At 41.1% G+C, this 12,204-nt stretch overlaps 2 protein-coding genes across 3 annotated transcripts in view; one reads left to right on the top strand and one right to left on the bottom strand.

The window, feature by feature from the left end:
• The window catches only part of vwdel (von Willebrand factor D and EGF domains-like), a 51,976-nt gene that overhangs the window by 1,248 nt on the left and 38,524 nt on the right, over nucleotides 1-12,204 (top strand). The window contains exons 2-3 of one of the 2 annotated variants that reach the window (XM_039805698.1): nucleotides 190-245; nucleotides 9,948-9,985. Coding sequence is in view for 1 of the 2 variants with exons in the window: in XM_039805695.1 (XP_039661629.1) it covers nucleotides 10,625-10,715 (91 nt within the window). In the remaining variant the exon portion in view is untranslated. Of the gene's footprint in view, nucleotides 1-189; nucleotides 246-9,947; nucleotides 9,986-10,601; nucleotides 10,716-12,204 lie in introns of those variants that run through there. The other variant, XM_039805695.1, reaches the window with a different exon arrangement.
• On the bottom strand, nucleotides 1,714-3,157 carry si:dkey-30e9.6 (uncharacterized protein LOC564083 homolog). Its single transcript, XM_039806157.1, has 3 exons — nucleotides 2,726-3,157; nucleotides 2,220-2,304; nucleotides 1,714-1,940 (listed from the first exon to the last, which is right to left on the bottom strand). The coding sequence occupies exons 1-3, from the start codon at nucleotides 3,155-3,157 to the stop codon at nucleotides 1,774-1,776; spliced, it is 684 nt and encodes a 227-aa protein (XP_039662091.1). The 3' UTR covers nucleotides 1,714-1,773.

Below are 12,204 nucleotides of genomic sequence, written 5' to 3'. Positions count from 1 at the left end.
ATTTTGATTTATGTTTATTAAAGTTTTTGTTTATATGTTTTGTGTTTTTAGTTAGTCCTGTTCTAAATTTGTATAGTTTCCTTTATAAAGGATTTATTGGACAAACTAAATTTTTTTCCAAGGATTTCCGAGGTTTCCAAGTACACTTCTTTTGACTTTTGGCTATTTTTTCATCTTTTTCCTGTATAGATTTTTAACAACTGCCTTCAGACTTTTGCACGGTCCTGTAAAGAACAAAGACACGTGTAAGTAAAATCTTTATTAGCCATGCAGCAATAATCTTTTAACTTTCATGCAATGGAAGATTTTATGACATTGTTCAGGATTGCAAAGGATAATGGGGGATTAGAATATGAAAAAAACACATGGCAGTCTGTGAGTCATGTGGTTTTATGCAGTCACTGATATTCTTTTCATTTTAAATTTAGTCTGCGAGTTATGCACACAGTCACAGATGACTCGTTAAACACATATGCATGCGCAGCTATTTCAGATATGCTTTGGACATGTGCAGGCTTTGCGTGTTTATAATTCTTGGGGTGCCGAATGAGCAGCTGTAAGTGGACCAGGGGGCTGGAATTGCCTCCACACGGCTCTTAGCTGACCGTTCCCCAATATGTGAAATACCTATGTTTTTTTTTACAGCCACATGCACTAACGTGCACGTGCAACCGGACCGGCTATCAAAACAAAGAACAGAAAAGCTCGGATTACACACACACACACACACACACACACACACACACACACACAGGGAGTGTGACTTAAATCTCTGCTCAGGACGCCATTACTCCACTATATCTTTACATTGCAAATATTAGTTTGCTGCTATATTAATGTTCTGAATGACAAGTACAGCCCATTTAAAGCTACAAGAATCTCTGAATATGTCAGTGCTATTTGGTCCTTTTCGGTTGATTTTCTGCTCTCATCTTTGTTACATTACCGTACTGTAACTTCTACAGTAGATATAATGGTCATATGTATTTCATTTAAAGTGTAAAGTTAAACTAATCCAATCCTTGGAAGATAGTAACAACTCATTAAAATTTTTGAAATGACCACAATACTCTTTGGAAAATGTCTGTAAGTAATGTGTGCTTTTATTTGACGTAGATCTGAATTGCACTAAAAGGCCAAAACATGTATTATTATTGACATAGGCTTTTAAAAAACAAATGTATTTGTTCCCTAAAGCTTATTTTTTTAACTATCAAAACTTGTTAAGTTTAATTACTTTTACATCCCTATTGTATAGACTGTTCGTTAAAATGTTATGCTTATGCACCGTTTAAAGAAACCCAAATATGTGCATGTAAAACTTTTTTTTTTTTTAAAAGAGGACGTTATGGTCTATTTTTCCACGATCTTGAGAGTTTCTCCTCCACACGTTCCAAGAATGCGCTGTACGCTCCTCTTCTTCGTCGGTGTCTCTGTAAAGCAGAAGTCAATGTCAGTATTAAAACAGGTGTAACTCCAAACTGTCCAAACTATTGTAAATCATATATAGAGTAAGACTAAGTAATGTAAAATACAACCGGAGGCTTCAGTCAAGCGATGTAAATCAAACAAGATGTTTTCCCACTTTTCCTATAATTCACATAATTTGGCCAAAATGCAGATTTTAGTTTTCTTAGTATACAAACTTGCAGAGGAAAAATGCAGGGAGTAAAAACTACAACAGTGAGTTGCACAAAATGGAGTACTTGAGGAAATGTATTTAGCGCCCTATGTGACTGACAAAATTGAATATAGCAGTGGTTCTTTATGTAGCTATGACGCCAAAACACTACTGACAGTATAGGAAGCTGATTTTGGAGGCCAGAGCAGCTGAGGGAGTATGAGCCTCGCATCCCACTTTGGCTCTGCAGGTTTATACGTGTCCATCGATGTCTTGGTGTCCTTTGAACTTAAGTCGGACTCGGATCTAGTGGTCCGGACTGGAAAAGAAAATATATTTACTCATTCGGTCGTTTGTGCCGACAATGGCATATGAAAATGTCAATAAAAAAAAAGGCCTTTGACTGAATGAGATATGTTCTGTCTTACTTCAGTACAGGCCTTTATTTTTTGTTTCAGTACATACTTGAATACAAAATGCATTTGTTTCAATAAATGGTAGTGACACAAATGGAAATATTCAGAATACTAACAGGAGTCAAAGTTTCAGCCAAAATGAACTCCGAAAAGGACAAAAAGATGACGATAAATTCACTTACCGATGTCCAAGTGTTTTAATTTCAAATTCAGGTTACCAGGATCTCTCTCATATGTAGTAACTATGTCTGGAAGGTCTTCATTGAGCTGAAATCAATGATGCAAATCAAGAAGTTCATTTTCTTTTACTTTTGTGTTTATCGCCATCTTGAGGTGAAATCTTAACATTACAAACTATGGAGATCTATGCGCCACTCTGCACATGTACCCTGCCTGCCTTTCTTGCAGGGATTCAAAATGAATTTTTTCGTCCACCAGCCAAATAGCTGGTGAATGTTCAAATTTAGCAGCCACCCAATAGATGACCATTGTTATTTTTGGCTGGTGGGTAAAGCAAATCTACCAGCCACTTGCATATTTTACCAGCATTCGGCTGGTAAACGGTGCTAGTGTTGAACCCTGCTTTCTCCTGTTCGGCCTGTGTGTTCATCAGCATGTTGTGTACATACGCATGACAAACATGCAGAAGAAGGGTTGAAAGCATATTTTGTGTTTTTCAGACACTTACCGGTCTGAAGTTATGTGGTTTGGGGTTCTTGTAAGGCCCAGAAAGGTACTTCCCAGTCTTGACAAACATCAGCTCAGATTCCAGAGCATCAGGAGGCCTGTATGATGTGATGAACTTTGGAGACTCTTCCCTCTGGTAACTCTCATGTAAAACATTTGGTAGAAATATTCCAGTTCTCCTCTGTGTTTCACCTGGTTGAGGTAGATTTGAATGCGTCTTTCTTTCTTTCTTCTGAGGCACTGACAGAGATGTGTACAGTTTAAGAGAGAAATCCGGCGGCTTGATGCTCCACACGTCGCTGTGGCTCTCACTCTCGGCGGGGAGCGTGAACCATTTGCTTCTTGCAAAAGAGAGACGCTGACTCGCAGAGAATTGGATTTTTTCTTCAAAGCTGACTGAGGACACTGGATGCAACAAACTGTTTGGAGCCATTTTGATTTGTTGATTGGACGAATAAGGTGTCTGCTTACCTTGAAACCCCTGGCCAGTCTAAGTTTAAATCCACACAGTTCGAGGTTGTTTGTTTGTATGTCAGGAACATAGTGGTAGCCGCAGAGAAAGTAGCAGACAACGGCACAAGGGTTGATTACAGACACAACACATAAAACGTGCTGCTTGGTAACGAGTGCCTTCAGTCTTCTTAACAAAAAGAATTAAGTGAAGTGGGCTAAGCTCAGTAGGACATTCAACAAAAACAGGAACTTAGCAACGGTGCAAACAAAGTGCCTTCTGAATAGTAGAAATCATGGCATCTTGAAATGCTTGTACTCTACCAATCTCACTTAAAGATTTACTGTTGCAGGCAGAATATTCATTTACATATGCAGTAGATTGGGTGTGTGTTAAATCTTTATTTCTGTTTTGAAGAAAAACATCTTTACATTAAGTTTCACATTTACAAATCAGCAGTTTGGAGACTCAACTTTGATAATGTTCTTCTTACTGTAGAACGAAAGTGGTTCATGTTTTCAGATTTTGTAGAGTCACAATAGAAGTCCTGTTTACACAGTCACATATTTACGATTGAAATCACACAGAGGCGAGGCAAGTTTATTTGTACATGTATGGCACCTCTTAACAACAAGGCAATTCAAAGTGCTTTACGTAAGGCATAAAAGGCATTAAGAAAAGATCTAAAAGGAACGCAGGCAGTGACGGACTGGCCATCTGGAATTGGAAATGTGAGGAGGGCGCAAAAAGATGCTATAATGAATAGCTGTGGATGTGGGGAGGGGCCCATAGAAAATGCCTTTCTACAGGGCCCAGAATTTTGTGCTACACCCCTGGTCATAGCTGTGATTTACATAACAAGTGGCCCCAACTAGACATAACTTACCACTGTTTTAATTTTCATTATCTCATAATGTTTCTTTGTGTAAAATAGTCATCTGAGTTATCTAGTAATTATAGCTGTCAAATAAATGTAGTGGAGTAAAAAGTACACACTCTCCAAGTAACATAAAATGGAAATACTGATTACAAATAACCTCAAAACTGTACTCAAGTACAGTACTTGAGTAGGTAGTTATTTCCTATCACAGTGTAACAGAAACAACTGTGTGAATTTGTAATGTCAGGGTAATTCCACCAGATGGCAGCATATCGTTCAGGTGGTGGCAGTCAGCTCATACATTGATGGTATGAGGGACTACTATAATTCTTTTTAACAGAAGCAGACGTCACTCCCGTTAGTAATTAATTAGCTTTTTCCATACTGTATTTGTTATGTTCCGACTGAGGCAAGACTGAGAAAGACGGAGAAAGGAGGATTCAGTCCATGGTGAGTCATGTAGACTGGGAAGACACATGACTTTAAATGAATTTGAGAGGACTGTCCCTAACTCAGTGCACTTTACCAACATCACGAATGCTTACAGTATGCACTCTTGAGCAGCAGGCCAGGACCTAGCATGCAGAGACGATGCTTCTTCCAGATTCACGGAACAGAACACTGTTTGATGTCTATAATCGGACATTTTTACTGACTAAACCTCCAAGAAAAGACAGGGGAAAGAGTCTGGAAAGGAGCTCAGTTTGTATTGATTTGAATATCTGGCCTCATATACAGTATATCTATATCTATATACAGTATATCTGAATGCTGTTTATTACTCATCGTTGAGTTTTATAACTGGTGATCCTGTCTGTAGACATCATTGTGATCTTTATCAATACGCTGAGAATCTTTTCTTTTTTTTTCATGGTTGATTCTCACCCGTGTGCACATTATAAAAAGAAGGCCCTTTACCCTAAAAGTGTCATGAGGTTTAAAACTGCACTCGTCAATATTTTTATGTTAACAATGGGTCAAATGAACAAAATTCAGCAGTTCCTTTCAAATCTATTGAGCTTTTTTTTTTTAAATAGCATATCTCAGGTAATTATTTCGGTTTTCCAGCCCACAACTTTATTTGATTCCCTCAGTGCTCTCCTTAGTGTTGTTGCCAGTTGTTTATCTGCCCACAAGTGGAAAAGAAAATCAGTAAATCCTGCTTTAAAAATAAAGGTTATGGTGGCCGGGTTGGCTCAGTGGGTGGAGCAGGCGCACATGTACTTAGAGGTTTATGCCTCGATGCCGAGGTCCGGGACTCGAATCCGACCTGTGACGATTTCCTGCATGTCTTCCCCCTCTCTCTCCCCTTTCTCACCTAGCTGTCCTGTCAAATAAAGGCGGAAAAGCCCAAAAAATAATCTTAAAAAAAAAAAGGTTACAGAAAAATACATGAGCAGACATAAAGTACAGTAAGTATGCAGATACAGCAGCACCAGCATTATTTTACTCCATTTGGGGATACATTTGGAATTCAAAAACACTAAAATAATGTCTTATGGAGTCAAAATCTTGAAGGTGTTGATTGCGGGGTGGGAAAAGTTATTGTAACATATTACAGTTAGCCTAAGTATCATTGTAAAACTTGCTCTCTCTGAGTCGCTGTATTAGGCCAAATATGTTATGAGAGATCATTACAGAAGAAAACCAGTTACATCAGAGGTCATAGCTGGGATTTACAAGAGCCAGACAGTGAGCAGAGGAGATGCCCTTATGTTAACACTGATCTGTGCAGCAGAGTTGTACCAGTCAGTCGCATTGTTTGCACAGACTCCGACAGCTGACAAAGGCAACAGGAAACTCGAGCTGAGACCAAACAGCATGCCTGTGAAGGAGCTGACCTTGCTGCCCCTGGTAAACCAGGTGCTGCCACCTTCAGAGGCTCCTCTGGACCTCTGCCACCCCCGCCCCCAACCCCCCCTCCCCCCAGCTCTGTGTCTGAAAAACTCCTACCATTGTACGCAGTGACATTTACAGCCACTGTGCAGTCAGTGACTCAGCTGAAACAACTACAGGAGGTTGTCAGCGCTGCTGTTGCCTCTGCCTTTCAGGGGCCTCAGAGATGTCTACATGTCACTCTGACAACATGATGGAGCCTAATTGCATTGTTGTTTGAACACTCGGAGCAAAACTTTCACCACAAATCATGCTGTAACGCACAGAAGCTTGCTAATCATGGCTATGTAGCTGCTGAAGGAAATAGAAACCAGCTGAAACTGATTATCCAAGACTAAGCTGAGGAAACCACAGATCTTCCTCCTTCCCCAATGTCTGACTGTGGGTCAGGACCTCCATCTGTTTTTACTGTTGTTTGAGCGCCGTCTGTCACTGAGGCATGAGCCGATTTTTCGCTTTGTGCCTTCAGATCAGACGCTCTTCCATCCCTTTTCTTCTTTACTTTCATTTTTGGCTTAGACAGAGCAGAAGGTATACTGTAAATCAATGAATCAATGTGATAAATCCTAAAATGTCATAAATGTGGATTAATGGGGCGACCTCTAGCTCACCCAGTAAGAGCGTTCGCCCCATGTAGGCTGGGTCCTGCAGTGGCGCAGGGTTCGAGTCCGACCTGCTGCCCTTTGCTGCGTGTCGTCCCCCATCTCTCTCCCCCTTTCTGGTCTATCTACTTTCAAAAATAAAGGGAAAAGCCCCAAAAAATAATCTTAAAAAAATAAATGTGGATTAATCTCACACATGCGTCATTTCATGATGAAGTTCCTTTTTTTTCTTTTACCGTGCACCTTTTCCCTTAACTTCCACATCCACTTGAGCTTCCATAAGGGATTTCCAGAGATTAATAGTATAATAATAATAGTAATAATAATAGTCCCAAAACCATTAAAGCGTGAATGTAAACATTATGAAAAGACAATAGCGCAGGTCATCATACATCTAGTTTTGGTTTTAATTTGAAGTTAAAATGACGTCCAATTTGGTTTCACATGAGAGATTACTGTGTTTTGTGTTCTCTTTCACTCGTTTGAGTGAAAGAGTGGACTAGGATAGGTTTGGAAGAGGTGATGTCACATATTAGTTTTTTAATCAAAAATTGAAATTTGAATCATCAAAATGCTATAACAGTTGTGTGATTGGTTACTTATATTGCCAGCACTGTCTATCAGAACTGATCAAACTAGTCCTGATGAAGCGGACTAGCTGAGTTTTTAAAGTCATAGAATGCTAACGATACAACTGTTTGTGTAGATCTCTTCATATTCTGGAGGGAAATAGCTTTTGTCATGACACAGCTGCTCTGAGGTCACATTTGTCCTCTACAGTAACTAAACACAGAGCAGCATGGACCAATTACAAACCCACACTCAGCAATTCTCACATCTTATTTGCTCTCCACAGGTGGGAAGTACATTTATCAATCCTAAAACACTGCACTACTCTGAGGTATCCTATACTGTTACTTTACTTGGGTATTTCCATTTGGATAAACTTTATACTTACCTTCCACTACCTCACTCACTACTACAGCTCAAGCTACGAGTTACTTTGTCTTTGGCTTGATTCATGGTTCTGCTGAGAGTGTAATGGCAAAAATTACATTTAAGCATAATTCCTTGTATTTTTATGTTTTATTTCTACTTTAATTCTCTCACATTATTGAAAGACAGTTTATCTCAGTTTCTGCTTAAATTGCTGAGGTGTCCAGTCTGGAACATTATGTGAGCTGTTTGTCTGAACAGATAAAGGGACAAGGTCACCCTAAAACTCTCATGTTTTCCCATGCCAGTTAAGATGTAACTGGGGGGGTGAAAGTCGTACAGGGAGGAGGAGGCGAAATGGCTCCAAGATGTCTCTTGCATTTCTCTGATTGTCTTCATGTGTATCAGATTGCATGTAAAAATTGTAGCGTCATAATAATCCAAGTGCGTGTGTGTTGTCACTCTGAAGGTGCATATAAGCCTGGTGTTCTGTTCACTCAGAGAGAAACTGACTCCACACTGGGCTGCGGCCTTTTGTGAAATCATGTTGCTCCTATATTTGCAAATATATCTTTTTTAATAAAATACAAAAACCCAACTTGGTTTTAGTCTCAGTCTGTCTTATTTGTTTCAATTTACTAAACTCTAAAACTTTTCCCCCCCTGCTGCAAAGGAAACTTCCATAACAAGAGCTGCAGAGCTTTCGCCGTAGCCTATGTAAGTGGCCTGAAGTTAATACTTGTGCGTTGGTGTGTGCGTCGAGCCGGCGTGTGTGTGTGTGTGTGTGTGTGTGGGGAGTGTGTGGTGGAGCGAGGGAGAAGTGAGAGAGTGACGGCGATTAGCTTCGGAGCGAGTAGCGACTCTGGAGTCATACTGAGAGAAACAAAGTGTCTCCCCTGTGTTTTCTGACCAGGGTGGGAAATCTGGAGCAGGAAAAGTTAACCCTCTCCTTGCCTTCATGTTGTTTATGGAGAAGGAGAACCAGGAAATGAGTCGGGGGGGGGGGGGATGCAACGCTACCAAGACGTGCGTCGCAGCGACGTGTTGTTACATTTTTCGAGAGGTGCACGTCAGGCTACGGCGTAGGATCCGTGTCTCCACGTACCTCAAGGCTGTTTTATGCTTTTGCGTCAACTCCACGCCGTAGCTACGCCGTCACCGCTACGGCATCGTGACCCTTTCGGAGTTCTGCGTCGGGGTTGCTTTGCATTTCACCGCCATAACGCCAGAGGGGGTGTGTGTGGCGGTGTCGCCTGTGTCTATGTCGCTCACCACCGAAACGGTACTCAGAATGGCAAACCCCATAGACTGCCGTGCTAAAATATTAATCTTATTTGTCTGGCCTTTTCTTGCTTAGATTTAGCAAAAAGTATCGAGTAAAATCCACTGGCCTAGTTACTGTAACCAGAAAATAAGTCTGAGGTTATTTGCGAGGTGTCTGCCAGCCAGTTTACGTTATGTTAGCAAGCAAACTTTAGAACAAGTGCCCACAAAGTACTGCTCGCTGGCAAAGAGCTAATTTCAGAATCAGAATCAGTACATTTTTTACACATGTGGGGAGTGTGTGGTGGAGCGAGGGAGACATAACGTTACTGACATATAGACACTTTACAAACGGATAACCCCGTCATTGTAACCAAAATATGTCAGAGTTTATTTGCTAAGCTGATGTCAGTGAACTAGCATGTTGCTACTCCCCTCAGCAGGCTGCTTGAAACACCGACTATCAACACACAGGACGAGCTGACCAATCACAGTCCTTGCGGTCTGCGTCGCCTCGACGCAAAGTTACACATTTTTGGAGGTGCACGTCGAGCTACGGCGGAGGGCTCGGAGGGGGGGTTTGCGGCGACGCAGAGGGGTCTGCGGGGGTACGCCGTCGATCCGACGCAGAAGCATAAATCAGCCTTAAGAACGTAGCCACGGCGTAGATTTTATGCAGAAGTGTAAATCACGCTTTTTCACGTCTTTCCATCTTTGCTTTATTTCATTTTTCATCCTTTCTTTCCTTCTTTGCTTCGAGTCTTTCTGCTTCCCTTCTTCTTTTCCTCCTCCTCCTCTCCTATGTCTGTCTCTGTCTTTCATGATTTATTTCCTTCATCAGCTGATCTGAAAGCTGAAAATGTAAAACTAAGCCAAACTGAGAGTGATATGGGTTCAACTTTCTCCATCGTACCACCTGAATGTTTTACATGAACTTTTACCGGCACTTCTTCCATCCCTGTTGTTGCCAAAACATTGTGCACGCGTTAGCCAAGACGCAAGCTGAGGAACGATTACACGTTGTTCCAAATCTTCTCCACAGGGGCCCCAAAGGAAGTAGGAAAGCCCATCGCCCCAAAGAGCTAAAAAAAAGCACTTTCACCCTTTACTGAATACGACTAGTCTCAGGTGGGCTGTAAGTACCTGTGCTGAATTATTCATTTCAACTGATGTTTTTTTATTTATTTTCATGCAGATGATGGAGCGAGAAACAAGAGTGAGGAAGGCAAAAAGGTAAAACTGGGAAAGAGTGTTCACGTTTAGACTTTTAGAACATGGTTATGGACCAGGGTTTATAGCTGATCTATCTGTGCTTAAATTCTTCTTCTGTGCTTTTCTGCTCCTTGTGTGCACTTCAAGTCTTTTAAGTTGTACAATCAGTTTTCCTTTCAGTAGCGGAGGTCAAGGTAATTATATTCCGTTTGCATTTCCTGCATCATTTAGCTGATATCACATTTCCCAGGGGACACTGCAGTGCCGCCATTTCTCCCACGTCTGAATAACTGATGATAATAAGAGCAAATTGTACAGAATGAGCTCATGTATGTAGATTAAAGTATCAAACGAGGCAATTATCCCCATTTATTTGCCACTATTTTTTGGAACTTGAAGGCTAAATCTCATACATGTCATGCACTGTTTATATGGTCTCTTGATGTAGATGTTTTCCATCCGAGAGGCTGATTAAGATTTAACTGCTGGCTGTGTAAGCGGAGGCATGAGCAGAAGGGAGTGTTTTTTTTTTTTACTTGATGGCTATTCCAGGCTCTGGGCAGGTTGATGGTCCAGGAGATTTATGAGGGAGGGGTTATATTCCTCCTCAGCCTGGGACTCGAACAGACCAGCCTCTCACCAAGACAGTCAGGCACCTCCATGTTGCACCGGGAGAAGACAGTCTACAACCTGCACAGCTGGCAGATTCCCTTTGGCTCTTCTCTAGACCTGCAGACAGAACGGTCCAAAGGTTTATTCATCGTTAATCACAGAATATTGTCTTACTGACTTTATTGAAACTTCACAGTTTACTTAAACCATCCAGTTTATTTCAAAAATGGTCCTGCTGCTGTCTGCTGATACTTCAAAAAAATCCTTAGTCTGAGCTAAAAAAAAAAATGACACAGACAGCACAGTCTCAATTTCTACATCGGAGTGGATTATCCTGTTTGAACAAGCAAAATCAGCTCAAACCGCTCTCAGTTAGGGCAATTGTCGAAGAGCTGGAACAATTAGTCGGGTAGTCAATTGTCAGAAATCTAATTGTCAACTATCTTAATAAATGATTATTTACTCCACAAGTAAAAATGCCAAACATTTGCTGGTAGCAGCTTCAAAAATGTGAGTATTTCCTGCTTTTCCCCTGTTTTATATATTTGTAAAGTGAATATCTTTGGGTTTGGGACAAAACTGGAGATTTGAAGACATCATCTCTTGGGCTCTGGAAAACTTGAATGGGCATTATTCATTATTTTCTTATGTTTTATAGGCAACACAAGTAATAAATTATTCGAGAAAAATAATCAGCAGCTTAATCAATGATGAAAATAATTGTTAGTTTTAGCCCTAAATTGTTGTAACATGCAACACATTTGAAATGAAATTTGGATTCCTGTTGTTAATTAACTGTATACTTTTAACAATTTGAAGTTTGCATGGGAGACTTGCAGTACCTCATCTATGGTTTCTCTTACCATATTAGGATAGAACTGTCCAAACTAACACACATTTGTGTTCATCTTCATTCAACACCCCTGCCACTGCAAGAAATACCTCAGAATTTACAGTTCATCACACAAATTGAGCTATCACTTCCTCCGTTTCTTATTTCCTCTTCTAAAGAGATCAGTTTCTTGTCATTGACAGAATAATCAGCCTCAGCTCCTCCGCTCCTGCCAGTGAAACTTTATATCTGAGTAGCACAGCTGATGTTAAAGCGTGAGAATGGAAACGAGCAGTATGGAAAGGACCTGACTGTGATATCTGTCTTATCCAAAATCCCACTCTTTGGCTGAAGCCCTTTCCCTGAAAAATGTAGCATGTGGGCCATCTGTTTTAGTGGTTTGGAGTGTTGACTTATAAAGTGTAACTGGCTGGCCAGTAGTGAACTTCCATGATTACATGATCAGTCGCCCCCCCCCCTCTTAGAAATGGAGAAAACATTTTATAGCGGTAGCTCAGTCTGTAGGGAGCTGAGTTGGGAACCGGAGGGTTTCCGGTTTAAGTCCCCGTACAGACCAAAGTACTGAGTGTGGACTGGTAGCTGTACAGGTGCCAGTTCACCTCCCTGGGCACTGCCAAGGTGCTCTTGAGCAAGGCACCGACCCCCCCCTTGGGGCGCCTGTACATCAGTCGCAGCCCCCTCACTCTGATAGCTCTCCCATTTGTACATGTTCAGTATAGGTACAGTATAGGTCCTGAGCATGTGTGTAATGTGTGTTCTAAACATCAAAGTGAAA

The sequence above is a fragment of the Perca fluviatilis genome, chromosome 7, assembly GCF_010015445.1.
Source record: "Perca fluviatilis chromosome 7, GENO_Pfluv_1.0, whole genome shotgun sequence".
NCBI classification, from domain to species: domain Eukaryota; kingdom Metazoa; phylum Chordata; class Actinopteri; order Perciformes; family Percidae; genus Perca; species Perca fluviatilis.
Note: the sequence above shows the minus strand (reverse complement) of the source record. Positions and strands in the feature narration are given on the sequence as shown.

Coding starts and splice junctions, on each gene's coding strand:
- si:dkey-30e9.6 (XM_039806157.1), bottom strand. CDS start 3,157: ATGGCTCCAAACAGTTTGTTGCATCCAGTGTCCTCAGTCAGCTTTGAA. Junction 2,305..2,725: donor AACCACATAACTTCAGACCG/GTAAGTGTCTGA, acceptor CATTGATTTCAG/CTCAATGAAGACCTTCCAGA. Junction 1,941..2,219: donor ATTAAAACACTTGGACATCG/GTAAGTGAATTT, acceptor TTTCTTTTCCAG/TCCGGACCACTAGATCCGAG.